The 11,970-nt window shown below is 42.6% G+C and overlaps 3 protein-coding genes across 7 annotated transcripts in view; 1 reads left to right on the top strand and 2 right to left on the bottom strand.

Moving 5' to 3' along the window:
- Positions 1-6: 6 nt before the first annotated feature.
- nop2 (NOP2 nucleolar protein) lies at positions 7-7,449 on the bottom strand (the record flags this gene model as incomplete). The annotated part of the gene is made up of 16 exons (XM_087132126.1): positions 7,312-7,449; positions 5,647-5,770; positions 5,414-5,453; positions 4,955-5,241; positions 4,229-4,521; positions 3,596-3,759; positions 3,377-3,462; positions 2,991-3,084; positions 2,428-2,533; positions 2,177-2,266; positions 1,882-1,969; positions 1,564-1,704; positions 1,184-1,323; positions 856-1,068; positions 493-590; positions 7-64 (listed from the first exon to the last, which is right to left on the bottom strand). Coding segments are annotated over exons 2-16 (2,001 nt in total), but the record flags the coding sequence as incomplete, so codon positions are not given.
- Positions 5,893-9,780, top strand: LOC147795262 (leucine-rich repeat-containing protein 47-like). Its single transcript, XM_087132127.1, has 5 exons — positions 5,893-6,956; positions 7,330-7,449; positions 7,623-7,741; positions 8,184-8,286; positions 8,669-9,780. The coding sequence occupies exons 1-5, from the start codon at positions 5,907-5,909 to the stop codon at positions 9,014-9,016; spliced, it is 1,740 nt and encodes a 579-aa protein (XP_086988253.1). The 5' UTR covers positions 5,893-5,906; the 3' UTR covers positions 9,017-9,780.
- The window catches only part of LOC110979172 (exosome complex component 10-like), a 36,647-nt gene continuing 32,191 nt past the window's right edge, over positions 7,515-11,970 (bottom strand). For 2 of the 5 annotated variants that reach the window (XR_015424039.1, XM_022234747.2), the window contains one exon: positions 7,515-8,977. The gene's annotated coding sequence lies outside the window, so the exon portion shown is untranslated. The remainder of the gene's footprint in view (positions 8,978-11,970) is intronic. The other 3 variants (XR_015424040.1, XR_015424041.1, XR_015424042.1) reach the window with 3 other exon arrangements.

Here is an 11,970-nt window from a genome sequence, read left to right as displayed (position 1 = left end):
GTGGGTGTGTGGGTAGAATCGGCGGGTCAGCTTCAGCGATGGATGGAAATGCCTCTCCTTTATCCTGAAGAAGGAAAGTTTTCCAAAAACACAGGAGATTGAGCACAGACCTTTTCAACTCTAAAGGCCTGTATATCGAGCAAAAATGTGACCTAGCCTTTTTTCTGTCTTGCCCTGCGTTGAAATCTTCTTGCACTTTTGGGCAGTAGACCGCAGAGGGCAAAAGGACAATCAACGAGCTGAAGATACCATTAGTACAGTGAGTAAAAGTGTCATTTATATGGTCCAAGATGTGGGTCCTGTGTGAGATTTCATGAAATGAGAAATAACTTTCCCAGAAACAAAACGGTTCATTTTGCAAAGAAGTGGAAATAGGACAACATGCAACGATACAGTGTCTCGGAGGTGGAAGGCAAAACTCGTTATTTTTTTTGTTCTTAACTGATTGTTACCAAAGTGAAACAATGCGTGCACACTTTTTGCTGCACCTACTTTGTAAAGCCTTCTTTGCCAAAGTCCAAACCTGTTGGAACCACCTTGATGCAGCGTTTCTTCAAAGCGTAGTCTATCACGCACTCATTCTCCTCAACCTTTAAATAAACAGATACATACGGTCACATATCATGTATTTGTATCTCTAAGTGAAATAAACCGGTAGATTATTTGGTAAAGTTTTCAAGACAAAGGCATTGAACATTTCAATACCAACCAATGTCTTTAACCCTTAGATAGATGATCATTGGAAACTGCCTTGCCCAGGAACATAAGAACGTAGGAAACCCTGTGAAAATACAATGCCTCTAAAAGAGGAACAAGGACTCCCTCGGGTTTATTAAAAAATAAAATCTGACCCACCATGATGGAGCATGTTGAGTAGACAATATAGCCCCCGCTGGATGACTTGGCATCCACGGAGTCGATGGCTGCTAGAATCAGCTGCTTCTGGAGATGAGCACACTTCTGGATGTCCAGGTGATCCTTGCTGGATTTGACGGATTCATCCTTAGAGATGACGCCCGTTCCGCTGCAAGGAGCATCCACCAAGGCACGATCAAAGCCTCCGGTGATCTGGAACAACAGAGAGATCAAACTTTTGGGTTAAACACCTTGGAAACCAGGTATCCAAAAGGTCTACTTTGAAAGGTTAAAAGTCATTTATAGCCCTCAAAAGCCATCAACCCACCTTGGGGAACGACCGGCCATCTTCGTTGGACACCACCGTGTTGGTGATGCCACAGCGATGGATGTTGCCTACTACTGCTCTGACTCTGTCTTTGTTAGCATCATTGGCAAACAGCAGACCTGTGTTCTTCATTAACGCAGCTTGAGGACAAAAGACAAGAGATTCTGTCATCTTCATGCATCTTCAAAACCTGACTATCTTTACTGATGAGCTGAAGACTTTTTATAGCATAGTGCACTAAACACAACCACTTGATACGTATTGTTCCAATTTGGTTGGAAGCAATCGCAGCAAAGCGTCTTGCTCATGGACACAAGGAATGAGATTCCCCAGCTAGATCAGAAAATGTGTAAAAACAGACCACAAATGTACTCTTTTACCAATGTAAGTTGTTTTGCCACCGGGTGCAGAGCACATATCCAGGATTTTCTCCTTCTCCTGAGGAGCGAGTGCCATGACAGGTAGGAAGCTGGATGCTCCCTGCAGCACATAGTGACCGGCCAGATACTCAGGGGTCGCACCTATTGTTAAAAGAGATGCGAATTCTTAGGCAACAGAATTACAAATGTTCACGATACAATTCGGACATTTGTGAGCTGCTCTAGGAAATAACCAGTTCATAACTGACTTTTCAAGTGCAACGCTCACTGTCTCTGAACCCAAGATAACAATAAACTTTCGCGCATGGGCAAACTTACCGATTGGAACAGAGGAATCGAAAATCACCAGACCGACCTTTGACCATTTGGCCAAGGGATCAAGGTTCACGCCCCTGTTGATGAGTGCCTGAAACAGGTTAACAGCAAAAAGTTCAATGGGAAAGCAGGTACTGACTGTGGAAAATAACAGGTATCATCAAAATATTAATTTCTTGAGTAACTCCTGAAATATTCGTGAGTCTTAAGGAACATACGTTCTATAAAAGTGAAAATGAAGCAAAAGGAAAGTATGAGTGAAGTGTTTTGAAGGGGAGGGAAGGAAATTTGTTGGCACCTGAGCAAGATCCCTACGTCTCGTCTTCAGCGTGTTGGTTCGTATTGTGACTGGACGTTGGACCTCATTCGCTTCCAGAAACTCAATCAGCTGGGATGAAAAAGTAAACAATCAAAGGTGACTTGATTTCCATTGTTAGGTGAGAAAACGGTTCCACTGACAATGCCCCCATCTAAAGGGCAACTTTTGGGGAGGGTACCAATATCAGAAAATGGTGACAAGACGTCCATGATTTAGACTTTTCTCATTACCTCAGTCATGGGGAAAATGTCCATTATCTTGTCCAGGAGGTATTCATTGTAGCTATAGTACGTCATCAGGTCCTGGCGCAGAATGGAGATATATTCGGCACGGGATCTGTGAACAAACAGATATCTTAACAGAGGTTTGCCGATGGAGTTGGCTTTTGCTCCCGACAGAATCTAGTATTCAGGAATACAGCAAAGGCTCTAATACTCAAATCGGCTTGTTGGTAAAACGTCTCCATCGGTCAACAAATCTGCTACATACATATCAGCTTTGATCACAGTGCACACATGTCAACATGGTATATATACCTGAATTTGACTGTGTAAGAAGATTAAAAATTTTGGACGTTTCCTTTTAGCTATTCTTGGCTTTTAGTAGGACCTGACCTGTCAAGTAACAGTGCAGGGGCTCTCTCGAGTCCCAAATCAAAACATAGAGTTGGAATTTAGTCAATATGAGACGGTTAGAGTTAACCCAATGCCAGAAAAGGTAACACTTTGAAGTTGAAACCCACTGCCAGGCAATAACACAATCATTCCAATTCTCTGATAATCTTTCCACTGACCGGTCTGGTTCCCTTCTTGTCCTGAAGTCTCCCAACACTTCCATCACCTCCTTGATCCTCTGGTGCACCTGACTCATATCAAGAGGTCGATTCCGTGGCAAACCATTAAGGAATTTCAAAACAAGGCAGCGTCATATAAAGTGACTACTAGTGCACAAGTCGGATTGGGGGGGAGGGGATAAGTATAGAAAATTGTGGAGCAATTTTCTGAGGAATACTGGCCATAGCAAAAAGTAAGTCTCAGTACAGGTAAAAACAGGAATTTTTATTTCGAACAACTGACAGTAAAAAAGGGTCACGGAAAGTACAATTTCGTATTCTGACATCCGCATGCATAATTGTTCAAGTAAAAAAAATCGTCTATTTTTCAGTTTTATAAAGGATATTTTCTACTTCCAATTCCTCTGGCGTAGGCAGGTGGAACATGTCATACAGAGCTGTGTTGGCTCTTAGTTCAGCCTCAGCCAATTTCCTGTCAGAGGTGAAGAAAAAAACAAAATTACAAGAATAAAACTACTTTTATTTTATTTCAGTGAAATTGTAAATCAGCTTCAGCACAGTTTTAGGAAAGCTTTTTTTCGTGAGTGCCACATTTCGAGGCTCACTTCTGTCTCTTGATCTTTTTGTCCAGTTTCTTGGAGGCCTTCTCAATGGGCAGAAGGTCCTCATCATCTTGATCATCCTCTGCTTCATCGCTGTCATCTGCATCATCGTCATCTTCTGAGTCTTCATCCGAGTCAGATCCCATGGGTCCAAAGTCATCAGCAGGCTGGAAGAAAGATAGTGACATAAATACAATTTGGACATAGCTTGTCTCTTATCAAGCACTTCAAAACAAACGAGAAAGATTTCAGGGGAATTATAGGATTGAGGAAGATACGACCAGTATGTATTCACATGGGGCTTGATTCCCCTCGAAAACTGAAATACAGAGAATGCTCCATTGAGTTCCAGCAAATAGGAAGATTGAGGAGAAATCAGACCCTATCTAAAAGGTCCCTATAAAAGTCTAAAGTACAAACTAAGAAAAATTGTCCTCTCTGACTGAGGCCCAAGAGCCATGACTTCCATTTTAACATGCTCTTTCAAAATGAGGAACAAAGATCTAGTGTTGTTCCAAGTACTTGCGACTCCCAATGGTCCACTCTTCACAGTGAGCCGGAGATGATTCAATCAAAGCCTTCCAAGCATTCTGTGAGACTTTCTGACTTCTCGCCCAAGACAAAACATCAACGTACCATGTCGTCATCTGAGTCCTCCTCATCTTCCTCGTTCTCCTCCACAGCCTCATCGTCGTCATCCTCAAGAAGATTCAGAGGTACTGTTTTCTTCTTTTCGGCCGGGGCTTTCTTGACGGGGGCAGGTGTCAACCACTCTTTGTTGTCATCGGTGAAGCCTTTGCTGGCCATCTCTTCCATGTCATCGCTGTCTGCGAATTCATCTTCGCCGCTCTCTGCTTCTTCAATGTCTTCTTCATTCACATCTTCTTCGTCGTCTTCCTCATCGTCGTCACCGAAATCATACTCTATATCTTTAGGACATAAAAGTGATTTTAAAAAGTCATGTTCAATCTTAGCTGTGCCAGATTCTTCCACATGCACAAGGTTCTGAGAGGGCCTTGAAATGTTGAGAAAGTTACAACCAAGATATCTGTAAGAAGTTTCACATTCTGTGACAATTTAAGTGCAAACAAATGTGGCAATGGTTTCTGAAAATGAGCAGAGAACTACCCTCAAACGATGTACTTTGGGGGTATCCAAATCTTTGTCTTTGCTCCACTGGAAATAGGTAGGTGACAAAAGACATATCCGCAGCTCTGGGAGCCCATTTCAGACTCAGCTCTTGCATGATATTATGACTGGCAACCACTTTTGCTGAGCATGATGTATTCTGTATGCTTTAACAAACTTCTGTGGTTAACAGTTCTGTGGAACTGGACCGCCTCGTGGGTGGCTTGTCTATACCTTCGTCTGATCCCTCCTCTTCTTGATCGCTCTCTTCGTCATCTTCTACTTCCTCTGCCTCATCATCGAGCCACTCCCCATCATCGCTCCATCCCCCGTCGCTTCCTCCCCCGTCACTGTCCATCTCCGTCACAGGTTTCTTGGGGGTGCTCGAGGCTTTTTTCTCCCCTTTTGATTGCTGCAGTTTCAGTTGTTGCTGCTGCGGCTTTCTGTTCTGCACTTGCTTCTGCTTGTTCACCTGCTGGTGCTGTTGCTGGAGTTGAGCCTTGCCGACCCTCTTGATAATCCTGCAGATGTTTTGTGTACATGGAAACGGAATGATTCATTTACATGTACATGTTGTAGTTATGGAAATTTGGAATGTCACATACCAGTGGACACCAGGCAACATATTTGTAGAGCCAGAAATGTGGTGTCTGGTTAATAGATTCTTCTTATGATCAACTAATTCAACTCTACCTTTGTCGAGATCGACGCCCCAATCGTTTCTCAGTTTCATCTGTTATAAGTAAAAAATTTTAATATGATTGAAAATAACAAACACAAAGCATGCAATACATTACTGAGAAGGCGACAAACTCGTTCTACAAGATGCTGATTACTTTGATACATTTAAAGATACGATTAGAACGATGTAAAAATTAAAGCGGTTTTCTCCCAACAATGTATATTGGTCCATATAACTTTCTCACCTTGGCTTTGAAGAAATTTCGGCATTTCTGGCGCTCCTTGTTTCTTCGATTTTCTACCCGGTCCACGTTTGCCAAGTTCACTCCGATCTTTCTTTCTTCCCATGCTGAAAAGTGTTTCTGTTCCCTAAAAATTTCAAATGTTGTATTTGGTTAAATTTTTTAGAATTCTCACGTTTTAAAATCCACAAGCATGCACATGCGATTTCAACACGTGCAACTTACAGTTTAGCCGGATGCCCACTTGTAAGTTGAAAATTATAATGTACTGTTATTTGTTAGGGTGCAGGTACCGCTCCACCCGTCTGTACAAAATGGCGTCGCCCAGTTGGACCGAGATCGTGCAAGCTCAAAAGGAGAACAGGCGAGAATTGCTTCTTAATGGTCCTCAGATCGCACAGCGAATCGTCCGGTCAGGATTAGATCGTACACTGTACTCACTGGAGCTCTTGAACTATTTAGAAATTGCCGACGCGTCGCTTCCAGAGCTGTCAGAAGACATCGGCAAACTCGTGAATTTGGTGAATCTGGTTTTGCGTGGCAACAAATTGTCAACACTGCCCTCAGCGGTAGGAAACCTGAAGGTGCTCCGTCTGCTTGATGTCTCCAGCAATGTACTGAAGACTTTACCAGACGAGTTGGGGGAACTGTCTGAGTTGCACACACTTGATGCCAGCCGGAATGACTTGGAAGGTTTGCCAGAGTCGATCGGTAAACTTCACCGCTTGTCAGTGCTGAATATTTCAAGTAACAAGATAGAATCGTTGGAGCCCTTATGCACTGGTCAGTTGCTGCATCTCAGTGAGCTTACTGGAGTGAAAAATGCCATCACTGTTATCCCGGATACCATTAGCCATCTTCAAGCCTTGAAGAAGCTTGATCTCAGCTCGAACAAGATCGCAGAGGCCCCGGCATCACTCGCTGATTGCACCAAACTGAAGGACGTGCTGTTGACAGAAAACCCATTCCGCGATCGTCGCCTTGGAAAACTTGTCCAGCAGTCGCGGGGCACCAAAGCCACCTTGGATTACATCCGCACCCATGGGACCAAGAAGTCGGCACCAGAGGAGAAGCCGGCAAAAGCCAAGAAGAAGAAAGGACGAAAGAAGGCGGCGTCTACCGGCAGTGACCTCAGTGAGGACTTGGACAAATTAATGCTGCGGGTTCTGAACTTTAAGGACTCGTCAGATGGGGGCGTGGAGGTTATTGTCAAGGAGGGCGTGGCCAGTGTCAGGCCCTTCATTGTGTGCTGCATACTCAGGGATGTCAACTTCCAGAAGGGGACCCGATTCAAACGATTCATCACAGCTCAGGTTGAAAAGCCCAGTTGAATTTAATACACCTTGGGCTTGATATCACACGACTAATAAATTTTAAAATGACTCCAATAATGCTTAATTTAAAACATATGCATCCCCCTCTGAAGATAATTGCAGATCTTCCGTGGTATTTGTTGTAACTATATGTAAACTTATAGTTTTGATTTACAGGAATAAAAGATTTCAGAATTAAGATTCAGATTTAGTGGACTCTCCTTTTTGGAACTTCTTGATTCAAAATACTGTTTATACATGCAGTTCAGTGGTAAAAACAAAGTTGAAATGTCTCACCTCTGAAATGTTCACAGTGCATTTATATATTTTCCTAATGGAGTGTTTAGATATTCACCTTTGTCTGTTTCTGCAGAACAAGTTACATGATGGACCACTGTGTGCCAAACGAACCAAAGCCACTATTGCCACCCATGACCTCAGTCTTGTCAAGTTCCCGCTCACCTACGAAGTCAAAGAGCCAGCAGAAATTCAGGTCTGATGTTTCCCTGGAATTTTTGGCAACTGTCTTGGCATGAAAAATTTCAACACTTTGCCACATCATTTTTGAACACCAGCTTGTTTTATTGAGGTTTTACGGTACATTTTATGTCTCGATTCTTGGTCAGTTATTTTGTTTCAGTGTTTGTCTTTCCATCTTTCCAGTAGATCACTCCCCTCGGTCGGAATAAGTGTACATCTGCAGATGCATTAATGACCCAGCTCCGTAAGGAAGCAGACGACTTGCGCAAAGAGAGCAAACGAAACACAGTCTCTGGCATTCACAAGTGAGAAACTTCGTTCCTTGTTTGAAGAAAACTGGTCTATTTTGTAAATGAAGCTACCTGCTTGCAAGGGAAATCAAACAGCAAACTTAAGTGCTTTAATTTGTAGCAGTAATGGGTTAGCTGATGCCAATCACTTCTCAGTTTTAAAGATTGAGACTTCAGTTTTTGGCAGAATTACAGCAGTGACTAGCAAAACTTAACATAACCCTAGAGGTATTCTGCATCCCCGAAAGTCTTTTTAAAAGTGAATATATTTTCAGATTTGCCACAGTTGTGCTCCAACAATGTTCATGGTGAAGGATATGTTGGTTTTGCAATTTTGCATGACTGCAATTGTACTGACATTCAAGTGGGGACTACTAGCATCAAATGGAATAAAAACATGAATAAAACGTCATCTTTTAAGTTCCCTTTCCATCTGCTTGGTGCTTCCCTTATGCAGATATCTGGAGTTGCTGGATGGACACCAGAAGTATCCTTGTCTTTGTGATAGAGAGGGTCAGGTGATCTCCTTTCCACCAATCACAAATGCTGACATAACTAAGGTGAAGGTCAACTTCTCCCTCAAGTCACCTTTTTCACAGCACAGAAGCACTAGGGTGTGTCCAAATTACTTGGGCGTGTCCAAATTACTTGGGTGTGGCTTGGAAATACCTTGGGCAAGGCTTGGAAATACCTTGGGTGTGGCTTGGAAATACCTTGGGTGTGGCTTGGAAATACCTTGGGTGTGGCTTGGAAATACCTTGGGCGTGGCTTGGAAATGCTCATTAGTCTATGGCTGTGGCTGCAGCCATTCCCCATAGAGATGTGTGTAAATTCATGCCACAGCCGAGTCATTCAGACTAAGGCTGAGCATAAACAAGCTGAAAACCTGTTGCAAGCTCAGGTACTTTCTCAGTCACCGCAGGTTGGTTGGATTTCTTACAGATTTCCCGCTCCAGCGATCACATCCTCATTGAGGTGACAAGCTCCACCGATTTGGCCGTGTGCAAGAAGGTCATGGATGCCCTGCTCCAGCGTAGTGCAGAGATCCTCCTGGATAGCCCAGGGACAGGCACCGCAGCATCTGATGACCCTGATGAGGATGTGAACCCGGGACCAGCAGACGAGGCAGCAGCTGCAACTGATTCTGCCGGAGGGAGGGAGGTTGGAGGTCAGAGGTCACTGGTTGTGGAACAGGTCCGGGTCAGTGGAGTGGAGGGCAGCCTGAAAGTTGTGTATCCCTCACGCACCGACCTGCAAGACATGACGGATATAAAGGTCATCAGGTCATAGGTTAGCTATCATGTCATTATGCAACAAGTTGTCACTAGGACTCACAAAGTGGCAAAGCTAATTTGTCTAAACCTTGTCCGTTGCCAAGACGTACTTTATGCTTCACAACTCGAGGCCTACTAAGATACCCTATGTCTAGATAACGGTAAAATAGTGACAGTGAGTAGATTGTGGATGTTGAATCTGTGTTTAACGGTGATTGCCTCCACCATCATGATGGATTGAGGCCAACCATATAAATTGCCAACGATTGTTCCTTGCCGATTTCGAGAAAAAAGGATTTTTCTTGAGGCCGGTACAGTATTATTTAAGCTTTACTAAAATGTAAATTTTACTGAAGATTCATTTTTGCAGCATGCATTCACAGTTACAAAAGCGCAGAAAGATAAGATGAAGGCAGCTCTTTTAACTTAAGTTAGTACAGTTTTGCCTGAATCCTTACGTTATATCAAATATAACAAACCAAGTACATGTAAATGCATGATTAAAGAATTGTATAAGACATGCAAATAGCCAAGCTTTGCTGCTGTTGGAATCTACGAACCATATTCAGATATTTTATAGGGTATGTGATGGGTAGATTAGTTTATGTTTGTCTTGTAAATGGCAACAGTTGATGAATAAAATGCTAAAATGCCCCACTGGTTTCTGGTGTGAGCAAGGCAAAATCATGGAGCATGGAAATACTTGTAGGTGCGATGTTCAGATTTCATGAAATTCAGACTCAACGGCTGTATTGTACCTGCTGAAGTAGTCAAAATAAGTCATAGGTGCAACTTCAGTCCAAATGCAGATTCCCCAGGGGTCGAACTTTATTTGACAGTGTCTCCTTCAACTATTCGAAAAGAATAAATCGGAGTTTAAGACCCTTGGCAACATTTTGTGGTGGTTGGTTTTATGAGTTTATAAAAACAAAGACGAGGTGGTAGGACAGTTGCCCGCTTGTTAGTGTGCTGTGAATGTTTCTTTGCATGAGAATTCGCCAAAATCTACTCCCACCTTGAAGTGTGCGACTTGGAACAATGAGGGATTTCCTGAGACAATTATGACTGCTTGGTCAGTCGACAGATTGAAATAATTGAATTAGGTGCACTCTGTGGTGTTTACACGTTTGAAAACAGTAGTGTTGAAAACAATATCTGAAAGACAACTCGAAACATATGTAATTGCTTTGTACCTTATCGAATAAAATGAAATTTTGTGGACGTAAAGTAACTTACAAACCAAGACTCTGTCAAGATAATGATTAAGATTTGAAGTTCGGTTGATGCTTACTGTGCACTAACGCAGACGAAACCGCGCCGCATTCTTTTTTAGTCTACAGTATTTTTTTTTCAATGTTTTCGGGAAACTACCATTTGAGATTGTCTTTTTAAAATGTCGTTTTGTTTAAACTTTCTTCCAGCCCCATTGTTGGACTGGTGTAGCCCAGAGTAGGAGTCAAGACAAGGGCCAGAAATACATGTAACACCCGTCCCTTCAAAAACTGGAAATTTTCACACTTTTTGAACTCAACGTTTTTTGTGATCATGATAACTTTGTCCATGTGCTTGTGAAATACCTTTCTTTCAACAATCATCGAACTTGCATTTCATTTTTTCCCGAGCGCGTGTTAAAGGATTAGTGCATTAGATTGAACCATCGTGGAAGATGCATGTAGGAAATAATCTGCCCATTGCTTGATTGCTTTAACAAGACAACGTCCGCAGTCCTGGGCAAAACCATTAGCCTTGACCATAATGCCCGGTAGGCCTGGTCAACAGAGAGTTATCACTCACTACTAACCAATAGAAACCTGTGACCTTGTGAGGTGCCTTGTGGGATTGCCCGGACCTGGGCAAGTGGACGCCAACTGCCCAAAACACGACCGCGACGAGGTAGCCTCGTCGTCTGTTAAAAGCAATTTTTTTTGGTCTCACAGGATGGATTCGGATGATCACTCTGGAAGTCTGTCTGAATGATTTTTTAATGAAAAGAAACCTCGGGAAAAAAACCCGGCCAGGAAGGGATGCATCTTTAGAGGCAGACACGCGTACGTCTGCATCTTTTCTCAGAACAAACGCAAAATTCCAATACAAAACTGCATCCGTGTTATATAAATAGCGCCCTCTTTTATAGCGATTCAGCCTGTAGCTGCGTGCACGTCCACCTACATAAAATAGGCCTATCAATTCACTGAAAAAGTTATAAACAGGTACTAATATGATACATATTTTGGTAATTCACGGTAAGTTTGTTTCACAAATAAGATTCGAATATTTTCAAGAAACTTACACTATGCTTTGCTACACACTGTGGTCATTAACTTGTCGTAACCATTACACTAAATCTACTGCATGTTTTATTAAAATTCACAGAACTGGGGAGGAAGATAGCTTAGGAAAATTATGAGCGCGTGTCCCTTTAATGACCCTTTGGGGTCATGATAACCCACACGAAGGTCAGTGATCATTCAGTCACGTTCGTTCCGCATGAACTCATAGTCAACGGCTGCTTCATGTCGTACATTTTGTCTATATGTGAAACGCATATATTTTTAAAAGACAGGTAGACTAACGTAAACCTGCAAAGCCAGAATGAAAAATAGCATACGAAGAAATGGGTTTCCAACTTCCGTTTTAACCATTTGATGTTACTTTCAAAATTCCAAGACAGCACAGTTCTGAAGTACTCAGGCTGAACCTCAGCTCAGTACTGTAACGTATACGTTGCTCTTCCAAAAGCAAGTCGATACGCATGCTCAGGACGTTAAAATCGTGGAAATATGGCAGGAAGAATACAGAATCGTTCCATTCTTATAGGCTGTTGAATGAAATACCGTAGGACTGACGACACAATTCTTTCATGATTACCTGAGAGCTTGATTGATGAAATTCTTATACAGTCCTATTTGAAGCATGTAATAATCCTTTTTTCTGCCACCTTATGCACAAAATGTAAGGAAGACGTACTGA

Source organism: Acanthaster planci, unplaced genomic scaffold, assembly GCF_054643075.1.
Source record: "Acanthaster planci isolate LZ-2023a unplaced genomic scaffold, COTS_SCS Contig96, whole genome shotgun sequence".
NCBI classification, from domain to species: Eukaryota; Metazoa; Echinodermata; class Asteroidea; order Valvatida; family Acanthasteridae; genus Acanthaster; species Acanthaster planci.
The sequence above is the reverse complement of the archived record's forward strand: the minus strand, read 5'-3'. Positions and strand labels throughout refer to the sequence as shown.